A 23222-nucleotide genomic window follows, 5' to 3' on the forward strand; every position below is an offset into this window, starting at 1 on the left:
AAATAACTTTTTTGCTCGCTTTGAGGACAATACAGTGCCACTGACACGGCCCGCTACCAAAACCTGCGGGCTCTCCTTCACTGCAGCCGAGGTGAGTAAAACATTTAAACGTGTTAACCCTCGCAAGGCTGCAGGCCCAGACGGCATTCCCAGCCGCGTCCTCAGAGCATGCGCAGACCAGCTGGCTGGTGTGTTTACGGACATATTCAATCAATCCTTATCCCAGTCTGCTGTTCCCACATGCTTCAAGAGGGCCACCATTGTTCCTGTTCCCAAGAAAGCTAAGGTAACTGAGCTAAACGACTACCGCCCCGTAGCACTCACTTCCGTCATCATGAAGTGCTTTGAGAGACTAGTCAAGGACCATATCACCTCCACCCTACCGGACACCCTAGACCCACTCCAATTTGCTTACCGACCCAATAGGTCCACAGACGACGCAATCGCAACCACACTGCACACTGCCCTAACCCATCTGGACAAGAGGAATACCTATGTGAGAATGCTGTTCATCGACTACAGCTCAGCATTTAACACCATAGTACCCTCCAAACTCGTCATCAAGCTCGAGACCCTGGGTCTCGACCCCGCCCTGTGCAACTGGGTCCTGGACTTCCTGATGGGCCGCCCCCAGGTGGTGAGGGTAGGTAACAACATCTCCACCCCGCTGATCCTCAACACTGGGGCCCCACAAGGGTGCGTTCTGAGCCCTCTCCTGTACTCCCTGTTCACCCACGACTGCGTGGCCATGCACGCCTCCAACTCAATCATCAAGTTTGCGGATGACACTACAGTGGTAGGCTTGATTACCAACAACGACGAGACGGCCTACAGGGAGGAGGTGAGGGCCCTCGGAGTGTGGTGTCAGGAAAATAACCTCACACTCAACGTCAACAAAACAAAGGAGATGATTGTGGACTTCAGGAAACAGCAGAGGGAGCACCCGCCCTATCCACATCGACGGGTCAGTAGTGGAGAAGGTGGAAAGTTTTAAGTTCCTCGGTGTACACATCACGGACAAACTGAATTGGTCCACCCACACAGACAGCGTTGTGAAGAAGGCGCAGCAGCGCCTCTTCAACCTCAGGAGGCTGAAGAAATTCGGCTTGTCACCAAAAGCACTCACAAACTTCTACAGATGCACAATCGAGAGCATCCTGTCGGGCTGTATCACCGCCTGGTACGGCAACTGCTCCGCCCACAACCGTAAGGCTCTCCAGAGTGTAGTGAGGTCTGCACAACGCATCACCGGGGGCAAACTACCTGCCCTCCAGGACACCTACACCACCCGATGTCACAGGAAGGCCATAAAGATCATCAAGGACAACAACCACCCAAGCCACTGCCTGTTCACCCCGCTATCATCCAGAAGGCGAGGTCAGTACAGGTGCATCAAAGCAGGGACCGAGAGACTGAAAAACAGCTTCTATCTCAAGGCCATCAGACTGTTAAACAGCCACCACTAACATTTAGCGGCCGCTGCCAACATACTGACTCAACTCCAGCCACTTTAATAATGGGAATTGATGGAAATTATGTAAAAATGTACCACTAGCCACTTTAAACAATGCCACTTAATATAATGTTTACATACCCTACATTACTCATCTCATATGTATATGTATATACTGTACTCTATATCATCTACTGCATCTTGCCATCTTTATGTAATACATGTATCACTAGCCACTTTAAACTATGCCACTTTATGTTTACATACCCTACAGTACTCATCTCATATGTATATACTGTACTCTATACCATCTACTGCATCTTGCCTATGCCGTTCTGTACCATCACTCATTCATATATCTTTATGTACATATTCTTTATCCCTTTACACTTGTGTGTATAAGATAGTAGTTGTGGAATTGTTAGGTTAGATTACTTGTTGGTTATTACTGCATTGTCGGAACTAGAAGCACAAGCATTTCACTACACTCGCATTAACATCTGCTAACCATGTGTATGTGACAAATAAAATTTGATTTGATTTGATTATCTGGGGAAGGGTATAAAACAATTTCTAGAGTGTTGAAAGTTTCCAAGAGCACAGTGGTCTCCATCACTGGAATATGGAACTACATAGGCTCTGCCTAGAGCTGGTCGTCCGACCAAACTGAGCAACCGGGCAAGAAACACCTTGGTCAGAGAGGTGACCAAGAACTCAATGACCACTCTGACAGAACTACAGAGTTCCTTGGCGGAAATGGGAGAACCTTCCGGAAAGACAACAGTCTCTACAGCACTTCACCAATCTCTGCTTTATGGGAGAATAGCCAGAAAGATGCCATTCCAGAGAAAGGCACATGACGGCATGCCTGGAGTTTACAAAAAGTCACGTGACGGCATGTCTGGAGTTTACAAAAAGGCACGTGAAAGACTCTGAGAGCATAAGGCAAAATATTCAGTGATCTGATGAGACAAAAATGTATCTCTTTGCCCTGAATGCAAAGCTCTATGGAGAAAACAAGGCACAGTTCATTACCCGTCTAACACCATCCCTGCAGGGAAGCATGGTGGTGGCAGCATCATGCTATGGGGATGCTTTTCAGCGGCAGGGACTGGGAGACTGCTAAGGATAGAGGGAACAATGAATGGAGCCAAATACAGGCAAATCCTCGATGATAACCTGCTTCAGAGTGCAAAAGACCTTCGACTGGGGCGGAGATTTACGTTCTAACAGGACAATGACCTGAAGCATACAGCCAAAGCAATGCTGGAAGGGCTTCAGAACAAGAATGTGAAAGTCCTTGAGTGGCATAGCCAAAGCCCAGACTTGAAAATCTGTGGAAAGACTTGAAGATTGCTGTTCTCTGGCAATCCCCATCTGACTTAACAGAGCATGAGAAAATCCGCAAGGAACAATGGGAGAAAATCCTCAAATCCAGATGTGCAAAAGTGATACAGACATACCCATGACGACTCAAAGCTGTAATCGCCGCCAAAGGTGATACTACAAAGTGTTGACTCAGGTGTGAATATGTACAATATTTTCCACACTTTGTTACGCTACAGCCTTATTCTAAAATGTATAAAAACTTTTTAAAATCCATTTTAGATACCCCATAATGACAAAGCGAAAACAGGTTTTTAGAAATGTTTGAAAATGTATTAAAAATAAAATCAGAAATATCTTATTTACATAATACGTATTCAGACCCTCTGCTATGAGACTCGAAAATGAGCTCAGGTGCATCCTGTTTCCATTGATCATCCTTGAGATGTTTCTACAACTTGATTTTAGTCCTCTTGTGGTAAATTCAATTGATTGGACATGATTTGGAAAGGCACACACCTGTCTATATGAGGTCCCACAGTTGACAGTGCATGTCAGTGTAAAAAATAAGCCATGAGGTCGAAGGAATTGTCTGGAGAGCTCCGAGGACAGGATTGTGTTGAGGCACAATGGGGGTAGAAACTCAAACTATGGGGGTAGAAACTCAAACTATGGGGTAGAAACTCAAACTATGGGGGAAGAAACTCAGACTATGGGGGAAGAAACTCAGACTATGGGGTAGAAACTCAGACTATGGGGTAGAAACTCAGACTATGGGGGTAGAAACTCAGACTATGGGGTAGAAACTCAGACTATGGGGGTAGAAACTCAGACTATGGGGGAAGAAACTCAGACTATGGGGGAAGAAACTCAGACTATGGGGTAGAAACTCAGACTATGGGGTAGAAACTCAGACTATGGGGGTAGAAACTCAGACTATGGGGTAGAAACTCAGACTATGGGGGTAGAAACTCAGACTATGGGGGTAGAAACTCAGACTATGGGGGTAGAAACTCAAACTATGGGGGTAGAAACTCAGACTATGGGGTAGAAACTCAGACTATGGGGTAGAAACTCAGACTATGGGGGTAGAAACTCAGACTATGGGGGAAGAAACTCAAACTATGGGGGTAGAAACTCAGACTATGGGGGTAGAAACTCAAACTATGGGGGAAGAAACTCAGACTATGGGGGAAGAAACTCAAACTATGGGGGAAGAAACTCAAACTATGGGGGAAGAAACTCAGACTATGGGGGTAGAAACTCAAACTATGGGGGAAGAAACTCAGACTATGGGGGAAGAAACTCAAACTATGGGGGTAGAAACTCAGACTATGGGGGTAGAAACTCAAACTATGGGGGTAGAAACTCAAACTATGGGGGAAGAAACTCAGACTATGGGGGAAGAAACTCAGACTATGGGGGTAGAAACTCAAACTATGGGGGAAGAAACTCAGACTATGGGGGCATTTGGAATGCATCTCCTGTGTCATTGTTGTTGTTGTTTTTGTGAAAGATATTTGATTTTATTATTTATGTTAGTCTATGTCTGAATAGATAATGAAAATGATCATGTGATGGATGTGGCTGTTACAGATATGTGTTTTGTGGCATAATAGAGTCCATGGTGATGTTGAACTTTCCCTCAGCTGTCAAGGAGAGTGACTTTGTGGACTACAGTGGGACATTTTGTGACAGCGGAGAAGCCAGCGTAGACATGGGGACACAATTGGAGGCAGATGCAGTGGATTTAAACTTTAATTCTTGGACTGAAGACGTCTCCACACTCGAGTCGTCCTTTGAAGAAAGAGGAAGTGAGACTGAAGAAAGAGGAAGTAAAAGGGTTACTTAACAACTCAAAAGATAAGTAAGCTACCCTCTTATATATGTGGAAGAGGACGTTTAAAAAGAAAAGTAACATCTTTATAAACACACACTATGATCGGTGAAAGCTGCTGTGCTGGTTTAAAGTACCAAAAGAGCGTGCATTTTTTTCAACTGAAAGCCGATGCCCAGAGTTACCCATGATGTTACACAGTGATTGAAGTCAAAAATTGTCAGACTCAATAGGACCTGAAGGAAGAAACTGTGAAAAACTGTAAGTATTGAAGCTCTTGCAGATTATGAAATACTACAATGAAATACTGCTCTTTCAGGTTATGTTTTGGATACATATATGCGTTGGATAGCTGTGCCAACATTGATATTAGAATGTTGGAAGTTTAGCCACACACAGAAAATGGTGCTATCTAGAACCTAAAAGGGTTCTTTGGCTGTCCCCATAGGATAACCCTTTGAAGAACCCTTGTTGGTTTCAGGTAGAACCCTTTTGGTTCCCAGTAGGACAGTTTTAGGGTTCCATGTAGAACCCTTTCTACAGAAGGTTCTACATGGAACCCAAAATGGTTCTACCTGGAACTAAGAAGGGTTCTATGGTGACAGCCTGAAGAACCCTTTTGGAAAAAAAATTCTAAGAGTGTAGATTTATGTGACTGGGTGTAGTCGCACATGCATAACCACAGATGTAGGCTGTCTAAAGTGGTAGGCTATATTTCTGTGGTTAGCACAAAGCCTTGGTGTCAAGTCTGTGAATTCGCTAGTAACGGAAGTTGGACTGATATTTTCAACCACTTATTTGGTAGATAAGCCAAATTCAAAGGCGTTATCTTGCATCTTATCTAATAGTACAGTATCTGTTCATTGCTGATTTGAATCAAGATCAAACTATTTTCAACTTTCAAAGTAAAGGGTAAGAAGTGTGGTTATTTTAGTTTCCTCTGCTTGTTTATGTTATACCCTTTGTTGTAAGAGCAAGGTATACATACAACTTTCATTAGAAGTGAACGTTAGGTTGTTTGCTTTCTATTGAATGTTAATAAAAAATTGTTCCTGACTTGAAATCCTAATTTAGGTGTCAGGTATTCAGCAAAGGATCTATCAGGAACATTTGATTATGAATATGAGGTTAAAAAGTGGTGGCATTCTCCTTTAAGTTTGTACAGGGCTAATGTCAGGGCTCAGATTATAATGGGTCCCTCCTGCAGAGTTCTGGACATGTCCCATCCTCTGATCAAGCAGACCCGTGTGAATCCCAGGGTAGTGTTAGGCATCTTGACGGAGAGGATTATGACATCACAACCTTGCCTGGTCACAAACAATGTCCAGAAGCAGTAACTTGGCATGTACCAAGGACCTAAACATGGATGACAGCCAATTCCCTGCACCCTGCATTTTAGACATTATAGTATGTAATTCTTAATAACAAACTGTATCTTTACAATTTATCAGTGTCGTAAGGACCCAGAGGAAGAAGCATTGAGAACCTAGTATTTAAACTCTGGCTAATTTTTGCGATATAAAAATGAAGAAAAATCTACAGCATGCTATGGATGGCCTTGAATGATACACAACCAATGTTTTTGACTGAAATTATATCCTGTTTATATCCTTTCCTGTCATGTCTAAAGCAATGCTACTCTGTTCTGATCCACTCTTTTCCCAGGGAAAGTGAACCTTTCAAAGAGATTGTGTTTGCATTATTGAGTGTCTTGCCAACTGTGAAATGTATTTAGAATGCTCTCCAGAAGATGTTTTATTGAGTCTTCATGTGTTCATCCTAGTTTTGTTTCTTAGACGTCTTTGTCATTTGTGTCTTTGTCATCTGCTGCAGCCAGAAACACGATCCATCACCATCTCTCAGATGTTTGCCAAAGCCACAAAAGCCTTTGTTAAGGACACAGATCATGAGGGACGCCTGATCCCTGTGTCCAGTCTGAACGACACAGACAAACTGAATCTCCGATCACTCATTGTCAAGACCAGGAACAGATGCTTCTGGCAGGAACCCAAATACCAGTCCCCTGGCTTTACCCTCGGTGATGTCCTGAAGCCTGGAGAGCCTGGAAACACACCTTTAAGCCCAAGTAAGCACCAGAGCAGCCCGCTAGTGACAAATAACTATGGGTTGATGTTGTTCTAAAATATCTGACCATTGATTTAATTATTTATCCTTCTCTTGTTTTACTGAGGAGAATAGGACAATTATAATGTCATGGATGTGGCTGTTATAGATATGTGCTATGGTATAATAGCATAGAGTCCATTCAAATGTTGAACTTTCCCTCAGCTGTCAAGGAGTGTGACTTTGTGGACTACAGTGGGACATTTGGTGACAAAAAAGAAATGAACGCAGACGGAAACGTGGAGTCAAAGTTGGCTGATTTCAACATTACCGTGGGAGGGAAATGGTCCACCAAACAGAAGCTGTCCCTTGGCAGCCTGAACAAAGAGAAGGTTGATGTGAAGGACTTACATAACTACTCAAAAGACAGGTGAGTTACCCTATACTGTATGCATGTTCAGTACAGTCTTAATACAGTCACAATACAGTCATAATACAATCATAATACAAATCAAATCAAAATCAAATGTATTTATATAGCCCTTCTTACATCAGCTGATATATCAAAGTGCTGTACAGAAACCCAGCCTAAAACCCCAAACACCAAGCAATGCGGGTGTAGAAGCACAGTGGCTAGGAAAAACTCCCTAGAAAGGCCAAAACCTAGGAAGAAACCTAGAGAGGAACCAGGCTATGAAGGGTGGCCAGTCCTCTTCTGGCTGTGCCGGGTGGAGATTATAACAGAACATGGCCATGATGTTCAAATGTTCATAAATGACCAGCATGGTCAAATAATAATAATCACAGTGGTTGTCGAGGGTGCAACAAGTCAGCACCTCAGGAGTAAATGTCAGCTGGCTTTTCATAGCCGATCATTGAGAGTATCTCTACCGCTCCTGCTGTCTCTAGAGAGTTGAAAACAGCAGGTCTGGGACAGGTAGCACGTCCAGTGAACAGGTCAGGCTTCCATAGCCGCAGGCAGAACAGTTGAAACTGGAGCAGCAGCACGGCCAGGTGGACTGGGGACAGCAAGGAGTCATCATGCCAGGTAGTCCTGAGGCATGGTCCTAGGGCTCAGGTCCTCTGAGAGAGCGAAAGAAAGAGAGAACAAACTTAAATTCACACAGGACACCGAATAAGACAGGAGAAATACTCCAGATATAACAGACTGACCCTAGCCCCCCGACATAAATACTGGAGGCTGAGACAGGAGGGATTAGGAGACTGTGGCCCCATCCGAAGAAACCCCCGGACAGGGCCAAGCAGGCAGGATATAACCCCACCCACTTTGCCAAAGCACAGCCCCCACACCACTAGAGGGATATCTTCAACCACCAACGTACCATCCTGAGACGAGGCCGAGTATAGCCCACAAAGATCTCCACCACAGCACAACCCAACAGGGGTGCCAACCCAGACAGGAAGACCACGTCAGTGACTCAACCCACTCAAGTGACGCACCCCTCCTAGGGACGGCATGGAAGAGCACCAGTAAGCCAGTGACTCAGCCCCTGTAATAGGGTTAGAGGCAGAGAATACCAGTGGAGAGAGGGGAACCGGCCAGGCAGAGACAGCAAGGGAGGTTCGTTCACCTTCACACTCCTGGGCCAGACTACACTCAATCATAGGACCTACTGAAGAGATGAGTCTTCAATAAAGACTTCAAGGTTGAGACCGAGTCTGTGGCTCTCACATGGGTAGGCAGACTATTCCATAAAAATTTAGCTATCTAGGAGAAAGCCCTGCCTGCAGCTGTTTGCTTAGAAATTTTAGGGACAATTAGGAGGCCTGCGTCTTGTGTCCGTAGCGTACGTGTAGGTATGTACGGCAGGACCAAATCAGAAAGATAGGTAGGAGCAAGCCCATGTAATGCTTTTTAGGTTAGCAGTAAAACCTTGAAATCAGCCCTTGCCTTAACAGGAAGCCAGTGTAGGGAGGCTAGCACTGGAGTAATATGATCAAATGTTTTGGTTCTAGTCAGGATTCTAGCAGCCGTATTTAGCACTAACTGAAGTTTATTTAGTGCTTTATCCGGGTAGCTGGAAAGTAGAGCATTGCAGTAGTCTAACATAGTCCATCTGTAAACTACCCACCCAATTTACCTACCTCACCCCCATACTGCTTTTATTTATTTACTTTTCTGCTCTTTTGCACACCAGTATCTCTTCTTGCACATGATCATCTGATGATTTATCACTCCAGTGTTAATCTGCTAAATTGTAATTATTCGATTTATTGCCTACCTCATGCCTTTTGCACACATTGTATATAGATTCTCTTTTTTTTTTCTACCATGTTATTGACTTGTTTATTGTTTACTCCATGTGTAACTCTGTGTTGTCTGTTCACACTGCTATGCTTTATCTTGGCCAGGTCGCAGTTGCAAATGAGAACTTGTTCTCAACTAGCCTACCTGGTTAAATAAAGGTGAAATAAAAAAAATAAAAATAAAATAACCTAGAAGTGACAAAAGCAGGGGTAATTTGTTCTGCATCATTTTTGGACAGAAAATGTCTGATATTTGCAATGTTACGTAGATGGAAAAAAGCTGTCCTTGAAACAGTCTTGATATGTTTGTCAAAAGAGAGATCAGGGTCCAGAGTAACGCCAAGGCCCTTCACAGTTTTATTTGAGACGACTGTACTACCATCAAGATTAATTGTCAGATTCAACAGAAGAGCTCTTTGTTTCTTGGGACCTAGAACAAGCATCTCTGTTTTTTCCGAGTTTAAAAGTAGAACATTTGCAGCCATCCACTTCCTTATGTTTGAAACGCAGGCTTCAAGCGAGGGCAATTTTGGGGCTTCACCATGTTTAATCGAAATGTACAGCTGTGTGTCATCCGCATAGCAGTGAAAGTTAACATTATGTTTTCGAATTACATCCCCAAGAGGTAAAATATATAGTGAAATATAGTGAAAACAATAGTGGTCCTAAAACGGAACCTTGAGGAACACTGAAATTTACAGTTGATTTGTCAGAGGACAAACCATCCACAGACACAAACTGATATCTTTCCGACAGATAAGATCTAAACCAGGCCAGAACATGTCCGTGTAGACCAATTAGGGCTTTCCAATCTTACCAAAAGAATGTGGTGATCGATGGTATCAAAAGCAGCACTAAGGTCTAGGAGCACGAGGACAGATGCAGAGCATTAAAAGGTCATTTACCACCTTCACAAGTGCAGTCTCAGTGCTATGATGGGGTCTAAAACCAGACTGAAGCATTTCGTATACATTGTTTGTCCTCAGGAAGGCAGTGAGTTGCTGCGCAACAGCTTTTTCATTTTTTTTGAGAGGAATGGAAGAATCGATATAGGCCGATAGTTTTTTATATTTTCTGGGTCAAGGTTTGGCTTGACCCAGAAAAGTCATCAAAAATTTGAATATTATCTGCTATGACTACAAGGTCCGATAGGAATTCAGGGAACTCAGTGAGAAACGCTGTATATGGCCCAGGAGGCCTGTAAACAGTAGCTATAAAAAGTGATTGAGTAGGCTACATAGATTTCATGACTAAAAGCTCAAAAGACGAAAACGTCTAATACAGTCATAATACAGTCAGTCACAATACAGTCACAATACAGTCACAAAACAGTAACAATACATCATAATACAGTCACAGTACAGTCACAATAGTCACAATACAGTCACAATACAGTCATAATACAGTCACAATACAGTCACAAAACAGTAACAATACATCATAATACAGTCACCGTACAGTCACAATACAGTCACAATACATCATAATACAGTCACAATACAGTCACAAAACAGTAACAATACATCATAATACAGTCACAATACAGTCATAATACAGTCACAATACAGTCACAATACATCATAATACCGTCACAGTACAGTCATAATACAGTCACAATACAGTCACAATACAGTCATAATACAGTAATTGCCAGTCATATACAGTCATAATAACAGTTATATACAGTCATACTAGTCAAAATACACTAATAGTCATACTGCGTCATAATACAGTTATAACACAGTCATAATGTCATAATACAGTCATATAACATCATAATACAGTCATAACACAGTCATAATACGTCATAATACAGTCATATACAGTCATAATACAGTCATAATATAGTCCCAATAGTCATATACAGTCATAAGTCTTAATATAGTCATAATACAGTCATAATACATCATAATACAGTTATATACAGTCATAATACAGCCATAATACAGTCATATACAGTCTAATACAGTCATAATACAGCCATAATACAGTCATATACAGTCTAATACAGTCATAATACAGCCATAATACAGTCATATACAGTCTAATACAGTCAGAATACAGTCAACATAGTTATAATACAGTCATAACAGTCATATTTAGTCATAATACAGTCATTGCAGTCATAATACAGTCATTACAGTCATTACAGTCATAATACAGTCATAATACATCATACAGTTCACCTTCCCAAGGACTCTCCAAGACCCAAGAGCAGCGGGCAAAACTGGTTGCAAATGACATCAGGCAGGTATCTTTTGTGTAAAAAGGACATTTTCAGGTTGAGGTGCTTTCAGACAACAAAGAAGTGGAACTGTACTGGTTTAGCAACTTCCTTAAACTTGAACTACCTCCTCACTGTTTTCACTACTATCTTAGTTTAAAGGGACAGTCTGTGATTGGTACATCCATTTTTTTACTTTTAAAGTAGCTTTCCAGTGTTTCCAGATTTCTATGAAATATGACCTAAAATGTGTCCCTCCTGCAGAGTTCTGGACATGTCCCATCCTGTGATCAAGCAGACCCGTGTGAATCCCAGAGCAGTGTTAGGCGTCTTGACGGAGAGGATTATGACGTCACTACCTTGTCCGGTCACAAACAATGTCCGGAAGCGTGGCAATGCAGCAGCCAACGTGAGCGTCTGTGTGTTCCTGAGCCGGAAGGTAGGAGGAAATATTACCAAGTGTTCTACTGAAGTGAATGATATTTTCCTCATATTTTACTGGTAACTCAGATTTAAATAATCTCTGTTCTAAAATAGATTTTTAATCTCAATAATCTCACTTTATGATAGCTAGGCCTTCATAGATAAAGTCAATGTCAGGACCATATTGACAGATCACAGATGTCTGTTCAGTAGTGGTAATACTCACAGATGTCTGTTCAGTAGTGGTAATACTCACAGATGTCTGTTCAGTAGTCGTAATAGTCACAGATGTCTGTTCAGTAGTGGTAATACTCACAGATGTCTGTTCAGTAGTGGTAATACTCACAGATGTCTGTTCAGTAGTCGTAATAGTCACAGATGTCTGTTCAGTAGTGGTAATAGTCACAGATGTCTGTTCAGTAGTGGTAATACTCACAGATGTCTGTCTGTTCAGTAGTGGTAATACTCACAGATGTCTGTTCAGTAGTGGTAATACTCACAGATGTCTGTTCAGTAGTGGTAATACTCACAGATGTCTGTTCAGTAGTGGTAATAGTCACAGATGTCTGTTCAGTAGTGGTAATACTCACAGATGTTTGTTCAGTAGTCGTAATAGTCACAGATGTCTGTTCAGTAGTGGTAATACTCACAGATGTCTGTTCAGTAGTGGTAATACTCACAGATGTCTGTTCAGTAGTGGTAATAGTCACAGATGTCTGTTCAGTAGTGGTATTACTCACAGATGTCTGTTCAGTAGTCGTAATACTCACAGATGTTTGTTCAGTAGTCGTAATAGTCACAGATGTCTGTTCAGTAGTGGTAATACTCACAGATGTCTGTTCAGTAGTCGTAATAGTCACAGATGTCTGTTCAGTAGTGGTAATACTCACAGATGTCTGTTCAGTAGTCGTAATACTCACAGATGTCTGTTCAGTAGTGGTAATACTCACAGATGTCTGTTCAGTAGTGGTAATAGTCACAGATGTCTGTTCAGTAGTGGTATTACTCACAGATGTCTGTTCAGTAGTCGTAATACTCACAGATGTTTGTTCAGTAGTCGTAATAGTCACAGATGTCTGTTCAGTAGTGGTAATACTCACAGATGTCTGTTCAGTAGTCGTAATACTCACAGATGTCTGTTCAGTAGTCGTAATACTCAGAGTACCTTTGATATTTTCAGTACAATTTTTTATTTGAATAAAGACTTTCTAAAATGCCACAATTCAGCATTTTGACTGTGACTTCTGGAAAATGTTTAACCCACTTATCCCAACTTTTCACCATCATTGTAAAAGCCCTAGTTCTCTTGTTGTTTTGACAAAGTCATTTCTGAAGATTTGTATTTATTTACATCTGTTCATATTTTTACGGTCAACCCTGTTACGTGAACTGAACTCTTGTTTTAATATGGTGAAACTGTTTTCTAAAGAAATATTGAACATCTAATAGTCAAATCATGGTGTAAAAGCAGGTAAAATAGTTATACTCTTTTAGTAAATTTTCTGGTGTTTTGTGGTGGAAAACTGAGTGGGTCGAACGTAACACTTCAGACCTGTTATCCATAGATAACAGGCTTCCATTCCCCCTGTCACAAGGATATTTATGGCTGATTTAAAATGGTCAACCCTGATATGGTCAACCTTGTTACTTAATAGGCACTTACTATAATCATTAAAAAAATACCTCTTGAGATGGAAAACATGTTTTTTTTAACGAAGTTGGACCTATGCTCTTTATGAGACTGTTCAAATTAGGTGAAATCCCCAAATAAATGAGCAAGTTACACTTCTCAAAATGCAGCAAATCGTGTTTTTATCATTAGAACCACTTCCTGAAAATGAAATGGTGTAGAATAGATGACTGTCTGGGTTAGAATCTGGGTCATCTGTGCACCAAACGTCTCTGACTAATTTTAAATGTTTTCCACAGGCCTCTATGAAGCAGAGCGGCAGTACTCAGACAGATAGTGATGTGTCACTGGGTATTCCTGCAAATACTGTCATGGCCTACAGTCTGATTGAACTCTACGTCAAATGCAATGGACAGTTTGGTGAGGAAGTGTATGGTTTATGAATGTCCCAGGTATAGCTGCATGGTAAAGTACCATGATAAAGTACACAGCCAGTGTCTATGTTCCTCACTGTATTTAGTACAGCCACTGTATTTAGTATATCCACTATTTAGTACAGCCACTGTATCTGTCTGTGTGTGACTGGTTATGACTGTTGTCTGCTCTTGTCCACAGAGCTGTGCCTCATTTGCAACAATGGGGGCTTTGAAAAGGTTTGGTCAAAGGATGAGATTGAAGGGGATGGAATTATGGACCTGAGAGGTGACTTTGCTGCCAACAGCCACCTAAATCTGAACAAAGGTAATGTCTCCTGTCTAGTGGTCAACATGTAGTCAAGTCTACTGAATGGACCCACTAGTCAACTTGTAATGTAGTCTACTGAATGGAACGTCTGGTCAACTTGTAGTCTACTGAATGGAATGTGTCATATTTAAATCGTTCTCTTTGATTAATGTTTCCACACTTGGAATATACAAATAAATTATTTGTTACATAAAAATATGACACTTTGACAAAATGGTCTGTGTTTGTGTGTTGACAGAACTGGAGAAACTGAGTGGTCATTTCCAGCTGCTGTCAGCTCTGCCGGTTGCCAAACGTTCCTCTCTGCTCCAGCTCCTCAAGACAACCATGGAGGACAGAGAGGCAGTCAGTGTGCTGGAGAGTGTGGTGAGTGGTAGAGCTCTTCACGGGTCCAACAGATCCGAAATCCAACCCAGGTGGGTCCGGGGTCCTAAATTATGACTTTTGTCTCGGCTCTGGGTCGGGTCTGATCTAATTGCCACGGGTCTTGGTATGTGCAATTACAATTGATTTACCAAATGGACCTGATTGGACCCGTCCTCTTGTTATCGGTTTCAGCCAATTGCAACTCAATAAAATGTATAGCTTATGTCCAACTGAAACTGATTCCGGCCACTCACCTCACGTGCCCCCGCTGCTGAGGAGAGGGAGAGAGAGAGAGAGAGAGCGCGAGTAAAAGGAGCCTTTGTCTAGGCTACTGTTTACTGTTAGATTGAGGCCTTTTTCAATTAAGTAAGTGAATGTTAGAGGAAAAAGAGTATGATCAGGATAAGGTAAGACCCAGATGCAGACTGAGTTGAAGTAACAATGTTTATTTCAGCAACAGAGGCAAAGGTACAGGACGGTAGGCAGGCTCAGGACAGGTAAGAATCAAACCAGGAGGGCGAGAAATAGAGGCTGGGAAAAGACAGGCGCTGACAGGACAAACACTGGTAAGCTTGACAAACAAGACGAACTGGCAACAGAAACAGAGAACACAGGTATAAGTACACAGGATAATGGGGAAGACGGGCGACACCTGGAGGGGGTTGGAGACAAGCACAAAGACAGGTGAAACAGATCAGGGTGTGACAGTACACCCACCCTCTAGGGGCGCCACCTGGCATCCTACCTGGGCACATACCTGGCTGACCGGGGTGCCAGCGGTAGAAGTCGGCGAGGATGTCTCTAGCGGGGTCCCAGCACCTCTCCTCCGGGCCATAACCCTCCCAGTCAACCAGGTACTGGAAACCCCTGCCCGTGGTCGAACCCTCAGGAGCCGTCTCACCGTGTATGCCGGATGGCCATCGACGACCCGGGGAGGGCTTGGAAATGGAAGACAAGGGACTGTGAGACACGGGCTTGATACGGGACACATGAAAGGTGGGGTGTATACGAAGTGTACGTGCAACAGAAGACTAACAGCAGAGGGGCTAATGACCTTGGAGATGGGGAAAGGGACGATAAACCAGGGGGACAGTTTGCGAGACTCCACCCGGAGGGGCAGATCCCGGGTGGTGAGCCATACCTTCTGCACAAGACGATACCGGGGAGCCGGGGTCCGATGGCGATCCGCTTGTCGTATAGGACTAATACTATAGGATTACTAGCCCTATAGTAGACGCCCCACAGTAGCAGCCCTAGAGTAGTAGTAGCCCTAGAGTAACCCTGTAGTAGTAGTCTTATATTAACTTTATAGTAGTAGTCCTATAGTAGTAGCCCTATAGTAGTAGTCGTATAGTAGCCGCCCTATAGTAGTAGTCGTATAGTAGCCCTATAGTAGTAGTCGTATAGTAGCCCTATAGTAGTAGCCATCCTATAGTAGTAGTCCTAGAGTAACCCTGTAGTAGTCTTATAGTAGTCTACTACCATAGGACTGCTACTATAGGGCTATGATAGGGCTAATAGAGGACTACTACAGGATGTTACATACGCCTCTAGGAAGAGGGAACGCAACACCCTGCCACAACTCAACTTCCCGTGGAGTGAAAGTGGTATGGGACTGTAGGTGCGAGTAAGGATGACAAAAGGCAGAGAATTGACCGTTTACTTGGAATTTATTCCTTCACACGGTAAATTTGGGGAAGAGGGGCTGCACGGAACCAAAGCAAGTAAATATCTACCTTACCTGCTTACCCACAACTTCCCCAACTAGCACCACCTGATGCACTAACCAAAATACACAGGATGGTCCGCCCAGGTCTTACCTAGTGTGCATAGACAGTAAATACTACAGGTTATGTATGCCTGCAGGCCTCTTGCCTAAGCACCTTCCCCCCAGGAACAAAATCAGAATAATTACTAATCACAAACAGTCCTTTTGGCATACACATACCTTTGCAGGACCGGCTACAAAATACTATACACAAACTATTTGAGCAACAACCAACAAAAGATATCAAAGAAACTCTGAGCAACAACCAATACAGGATATAACAATAAGCTCTTTCTAAGAAACAACCAACACAGGATATCACCCTCAGCTACAATCACAGAACCATCAGCAACAACTAACATAGTACATACCAAATCACTTCCTGAGAAACAACCAACATATGCTATAACCTTCAGCTCTTCTCTCTGTAAAGGAACATTGGCTTATATAGCTGGAGAAGGAGTCTGTAATGGGATACAGCTGTATCCTGACGAGGGGGCGGGGTCAGCTCTCCAATCATCAATGGGGCCGACCAATCAGCTGCTTGGGGAAATTCAGGAAGCCATCCTTTTTTCATTTTTTTTAGGAAGCCATCCTGAAACACACACATACAAACAAAACCACAACACAGGAACTGGGGAGCGTAACACGCCCACCACAAAACATGCAAACATACAGTTTTCAATAACAAAAACCAACGCATCCCCAGTTACTAAACCCGTGATAGAGCGTTGGCAACCACATTCGCAGAACCTTTCACATACTTTATCTGTACATTGTACCCTTGTACAATCAGAGCCCACCGCATAAGGCGGCAGTTCTGATTGTACATTTGCTTCAAAAAACACTAAGGGATTATGGTCCGTGAAGACCAGTACAGGCAAGGCACTGGAGCCCACATATACTTCAAAGAACTGTAAGGCTAGCAATAAAGCCAGCGTCTCTTGTTCAATGTTGGACTACTACTACCTTGACTGACACGAGTTGAACTTACGGGAGAAGAAACTGACGGGCCGATCCACTCCCTCTTAATCTTCCTGCAAGAGAACCGCACGCACCCCCACTATACTAGCGTCTACCTCCAACTTAAAAGGTTTGTCAAAGTTGGGGGCGGCAAGCACTGGGGCACTACAAAGTAGCGCTTTAGCGGACTCAAAAGCATAGTTACAGTCCTGGGACCACTTAAATGGTACCTTGGGACTAAGCAGAGATGTAAGGGGAGCTACTACCTTCGAGAAATTCTTACAGAATGTATGATAGTACCTTACCATCCCCAGGAATCTGCGCAACTGGTGGCGAGTCATGGGAGCAGGAAAAGCAACAATTGCTTCCACTTTACCAGTTACTGGGCGCACTTGACCTCGTCCCACTTGTTTCCCCAAGTAAGTCACAGTAGCCTTCCCAAACTCACACTTGGCCAAATTGAGGGTTAAAGAAGCATTCTCCAACCGCTGAAACACCATTTAAGGTGGCGAAATGATCAGACCAAGTAGACGAATGAATCACCACATCGTCTAGGTAAGCAGTACAGTTTGGCACATCCGCGAACACAATGTTAACTAGCCGCTGAAAAGTAGCAGGTGCATTACACATTCCAAAGGGCATCACAGTGTATTGTACGAAGTTATCAGACGTAACGAAAGCCGATAAGTCAGAAGCTCGAGAGGTCAGAGGCACCTGCCAATAACCTTTTAGCAAATCTAATTTACTTACGTAAGCAGCAGAGCCAATTCTATCAATGCAGTCATCTAAGTGAGGTAGAGGAAAATAATCTGACTTTGTAACTGCATTTACCAGACGATAGTCCGTACATAAACGGGACGTACCGTCAGGTTTAGGAACAAGAATACACGGGGAACTCCAAGAGCTGTTACTTGGTTTTGCCATGTCATTCTGTAATAAATAAACTACCTCACTTTTCATTACCTCCCTTTTCTTAGCATTGTTGATGAATCGTTACTTGAGAAATGAGACCAAGTTGAGACGCTGGACGAGGTGGATAAGGTATAGTAAAGACCGTTTATTTGGAGGTAAAGATATCTGAGCAAAGCGTGCACGGCCTCGTTCATTTAGCTCAGAAGGAACTAGCAGAAGAGAGCCCCGAAACATAGTGTGCAGTGCATGTTATACAGTGAATGACGTAGGTAGATTCTGGTAGTTCGTGCTCCTGACTGGTCGTTGTAAGTGGAGGATCGTCCCCTCCAGGCTGGTGTCAATGTCCCATTGGTTCTTGGCACTGTTCTTTGTTCTTGGAAACCCAGCCTGAAACAAGGGTGTGTGTGTGTGTGCATGTGCGTGCTCGTATAGTGGCATGCCTGCCTTATCAGTGGTCATAAAAGGTCTGAGTCAGCCATCCTCCCCTGCGTGTGGGAGTGAGGTTAGTATCTGTTACGGGCAGTACGTGTTTAACTGTGGGGTGTAGCAAGATATTTGCAACAAAGTCTGCTTTAATAAGGAAGGCATTATAACAGTATTATAGCTATGTGTTAAGGTCAATGAAGACAGCATTTATTACAGCATTAACCAGGTACGGATACTGACGTATAAGAGCAGCGTTCCCCAAATCCACGTTATGTTCCAAGATGGACGTGCGACTTGGAACGTCCTGAAACACATTGAGAAAACGATTTATCAATAGGATAAGATCCTTAGTTTGATCGTTATCCAAATGTTCCATTTGAGGGGGTAACTTTATCAGCATCTCTGAATTACATAAGCGTTCACACTGCTGTAACGTATGGCGTAACTCCAACCCATCCTCCTTATGCTCCTCTAGGTCCCAGCCAGGCTTCAGCACCACCGCAGCCACACTGGAGACTGCGGGCTGGACCGGATTACCTGAGGAACTGTTGGGCTACTACCATAGGACTGCTACTATATGACTACTAGTATAGGGCTACTACCATAGGACTGCTACCATGGGGCTACTACTATAGGGCTACTACTATAGAGTTAATATAGGGCTACTACTATAGGATGGCTACTATAGGGCTATGTAGGGCTACTACTATAGGGCTACTATAGGGCTACTACTATAGGGCTACTATAGGGCTACTACTATAGGGCTAACTATAGGGCTACTACTATAGGGCTACTACTATAGGGCTACTACTATAGGGATAATATAGGACTACTAGTATAGGGCTATGATAGGGCTACTACTATAGGGCTACTACTATAGGGCTACTACTATAGGGATAATATAGGACTACTAGTATAGGCTACTACTATAGGGCTACTACTATAGGGCTACTATAGGGCTACTACTATAGGGCTACTATAGGGCTACTACTATATAGTTACTATAGGGCTACTACCATAGGACTGCTACCATGGGGCTACTACTATAGGGCTACTACTATAGAGTTAATATAGGGCTACTACTATAGGATGGCTACTACTATAGGACTACTACTATAGGGCTACTGTAGGGCTACTACTATAGGGCTACTACTATAGGGATAATATAGGACTACTAGTATAGGGCTATGATAGGGCTACTATAGGGCTACTACTATAGAGCTACTACTATAGGGCTACTACTATAGGGCTACTACTATAGGGCTACTACTATAGAGTTACTATAGGGCTACTACTATAGGATGGCTACTATAGGGCTACTACTATAGGGCTACTACTATAGGGCTTATGTAGGGCTACTACTATTGGACTACTACTTTAGGACTACTACTATAGGGCTACTACCATAGGGCTACTACTATAGGGTTACTATAGGGCTACTACTATAGGGCTACTATAGGGCTACCACTATAGGGATACTACTATAGGACTACTACTATAGGGCTACTATAGGGTTACTACTATAGGGCTACTACTATAGGGCTACTATAGGGCTACCACTATAGGGATACTACTATAGGACTACTACTATAGGGCTACTATAGGACTACAACTATAGGGCTTCTGTAGGGCTACTACTATAGGACTACTACTATAGGGCTACTACTATAGGGCTTCTATAGGACTACTACTATAGGGCTACTATAGGGCTGCTATAGGACTACTACTATAGGGCTACTACTATAGGGCTACTCTAGTGCTACTATAGGGCTACTACTATAGGGCTACTACTATAGGACCATTTTTAAGGATATGTAAATGTGGACCATTTGGCTAATATCGCTCGTTTATTGATGACACTTAGCTGCGCCAAGTCGGAGGTATATTCGGAGGACGGAGGTCTCCCTTTTCCATAGAGTAGTTTTGTGGGTCAAACCGTTCGGAAGCTACCACATATCTCTAGCTTTAACAGATTTTGATGGGGATTTTTTTGTTATGTAACTTAGATTGACGCACCAGTGGATCAAAAAACTCTAGGGGGTTAATATATCAACCAGAAAATCTGTAACATACTCTAGTCTTAAATATATTCTCTCTGTCTCTCTGTCTTGTCACAGCTGGATCAGATGTGTGATCGTGAGACTCCTGACCTGGGTGATCTGGAAGAGTCTGAGAGGGAAACAGTCCAGGCCAAACTGGATCTTGTAGACCAATGTGTTGGGAAGGATGAGGACGAGATCAGATCCTCTCTTCTCAGTGCTGTCCACCTCATTGTCAGTGCCATGGACGGTGAGATAGAGAGCAGTTTACACAGGATTCTCCAGTTATTATTTGATCAGTTCCTGGGAAACTAGGTTCACTACTGTGGTTTTATGTGTGCATATTTATTTATTCAGGAATGACAGATGAGGGTCTCTCTGTGTTGGGATCCTGCTGCAGTCCTCCAGTCTTACAGGCCCTGCAGATCCTGGTGAGTTCACACCTGCTTGATTGAGCCTCCAGTCCTGTATGACCTGGAGTTCATTTTTCTAGGTTTTTGTTTATGTAAATGTATTGGGGCATATCTTCCCATGTTAAATAAACAAATATTTCTACCATTATGATAACATTGTACAACCAGTAGCAACACCAATGACGGTAACCAGTGGCAAAAATATTGGTGGGGCAAACGCAATGAAAAAAGTGAATATGCATCGATACATTACTACAATACACATTGAATGCACCGTCATAAATAATTACCAATCCCAGCAGTGAGTTTGAGCCACACACACAGACGTTATAACATAAGGGTTATGACCAGTGTATAGGCTACTTTCCCATATCTTTGGTTCCTATTGCAAGGAACACCACGGTTGTCCAGCATACTTTATAGAGTAAAGTCTATTTTACTTCAGAATCAATATCAGCATCGGTCTGCAATATTGCTAATCATTGTTAGAGTTTTGGGACGCAGCAGAACACCATTCTGAGTGCAGTTGCCTCTGCCTGTCTGTTAACAAGATGCTCAGGTTATGAATAAAGCAACAACGTTTATAAAGCTACTCCCTCTCTTCAACCATTGCATAGATACAGTTCCATGGGTTATTACATTCTGACATCAATCATTAACAACAACATGTAGTAGCTAGCTAGCTAGCTCAAACAGCTGTTAGCCAAACCACTCAGGTTTAATTATTTTATAACTTGCTCTATTTTAACTGAGGTCTGTTCAGTGGTTAATGAGCACCAATATGTTTTATCTCTACAAGTTTAAAAATAATTTGCTAGGAGATTGTTGACATGATGTATGATGACTTTTCAACTAGCTAACTAGAAGACGATAAACAACTATGAAATTGCTACAGGAGATAAGACGTCTATTTATCTGTGGCAAATGTGACATCAAGCCTTCTTGGGCTTACTAATGAATCTCTATAGCAGCACCCAGGTGGGCCTGGCTAGCCTCTCCACAACAGATCACTGAGGGAGGCTGAAACAGCTGCATTAGGGAGCTGCCTTTCCTCAAATAACATTTACCAAAATAACAATACAACAGAGAAGCAGGTCATGTACTGTATGCTTTATTAGCTCAAGCAATTACAAATCAAATGTGTTTGCTTACTGATATAATGTTGTGACATGAATGAAAGCCAGAATTACATGCAGAACAGCGCCATCTACTGGATAGTGGTGGGGCTGCCCTGAATGATGTGTTGCATCAAAGTACAGGTCTCACCAATGACACATTTGTTAGTAATTTAGGCCACCGATCTCAAATCTAAGGTCATTTAACCTTTAAAAGTAATTTACTTCATCATTTACTAAAGAGATTTGATTAATCATTTTGCTCAGAATGTAATTTCCCTTCATTTAAATTGAGTTACACCAATTACACGTTTTATTTAAACACACCAAATTATCTATGGAATGATAACCTGTATGACATACTAAAAGGGTCTGATTAGCTAATCATTTTATTTAATATAGACCCCTACCCAGATAAGTTTGCCACTGGAAAGAATGCTCAAGGTCCTTAATGAGTGATTTACAAGGCAGTAACACTAATGATATTAAATACATTTGTTTATTTTATAGCATTCAAAATAATAGATCGATGTCTCTAAATCCCCGAAACATGTCACTACAACTCTACACATCACTACTGGGACAAGCCTATTTGCTTTCCCTAAGTACTTTAAACAATGCATACAAATAAAGTTTTGCATTATAAAGGACTTCTATTATGATTTCACATTGATAAACAGTTCAATATCAATTAAAACATGTATAATGTCTAACTGTTTGTCATTTTAAAGTGTTTGTCATTGTTGCAAAGTCGAGGGATGCAAATGCCACCTTAATTCAAGAATGACCCAGAAAATAAAGCATATCAATATATTCCTGTGCTGCTTGTCCTCCAGGTGCAGCATGTGGCAGCAGGGAGTGGAGAGACCCTCTCTCTGAGAGATGCAGGTCTGGCTGTTCTGACTGAGGAGGAGGTGTTTGTGAGGACAGAGAGTCTCTTTGGTCACTCTGAAGTTACACTGAAGAGAGAGGAGGACACACTGAGGACAGAGATGAAGGACCAGCCTGGATACCTTCCTCTAGTCATGAGTATCACTGTGAAAGGCCTGGCCTCTTTAGTGTAAGAGGGGAGAGAGAGAGAGAGGGAGAGAGGGAGAGAGAGAGAGAGTCCATGCAACTTGTAAATCCAGTTTGAACTGATACACTCAGTATTCTATTCCAGTATTTGACTCCTGCACTAGTTGAGCTGAAGAACTAGTGAACAACAGTGTATGTATCCTTGTAACGCTTTCAATAAAGTTCAACAAACGA

At 42.6% G+C, this 23222-nt stretch overlaps 1 protein-coding gene and 1 long non-coding RNA gene across 4 annotated transcripts; both read left to right on the forward strand.

The window, feature by feature from the left end:
* Window positions 1-4608: 4608 nt before the first annotated feature.
* On the forward strand, window positions 4609-23222 carry LOC139573002 (gasdermin-E-like). 3 transcript variants are annotated; one of them, XM_071395965.1, is made up of 10 exons: window positions 4609-4877; window positions 6450-6702; window positions 6906-7110; window positions 11437-11611; window positions 13525-13645; window positions 13841-13966; window positions 14208-14335; window positions 20522-20693; window positions 20801-20874; window positions 22808-23222. In XM_071395965.1, exons 2-10 carry the CDS (start codon window positions 6480-6482, stop codon window positions 23033-23035), a joined length of 1452 nt encoding a protein of 483 aa, XP_071252066.1. In that variant the 5' UTR covers window positions 4609-4877; window positions 6450-6479; the 3' UTR covers window positions 23036-23222. The 3 variants fall into 3 exon arrangements, with proteins under 3 accessions (XP_071252066.1, XP_071252068.1, XP_071252067.1); XM_071395967.1 differs by having other exon boundaries at window positions 4610-4877; window positions 6454-6702; XM_071395966.1 differs by lacking the exon at window positions 4609-4877 and adding an exon at window positions 5363-5528.
* Window positions 14347-19118, forward strand: LOC139573003 (uncharacterized). The gene is made up of 3 exons (XR_011674527.1): window positions 14347-17485; window positions 18044-18107; window positions 18880-19118. It is a non-coding gene; the product is annotated as an uncharacterized lncRNA (long non-coding RNA).

The sequence above is a fragment of the Salvelinus alpinus genome, chromosome 4 (genome assembly GCF_045679555.1).
Source record: "Salvelinus alpinus chromosome 4, SLU_Salpinus.1, whole genome shotgun sequence".
NCBI lineage: Eukaryota > Metazoa > Chordata > Actinopteri > Salmoniformes > Salmonidae > Salvelinus > Salvelinus alpinus.

Excerpts from the sequence above, each read along its gene's own strand:
- LOC139573002 (XM_071395965.1), top strand. The coding sequence starts at position 6,480 with ATGTTTGCCAAAGCCACAAAAGCCTTTGTTAAGGACACAGATCATGAG. Across the intron at positions 13,967-14,207 it reads CCACCTAAATCTGAACAAAG|AACTGGAGAAACTGAGTGGT; the intron begins GTAATGTCTCCT and ends GTGTGTTGACAG. Across the intron at positions 20,875-22,807 it reads TACAGGCCCTGCAGATCCTG|GTGCAGCATGTGGCAGCAGG; the intron begins GTGAGTTCACAC and ends CTTGTCCTCCAG.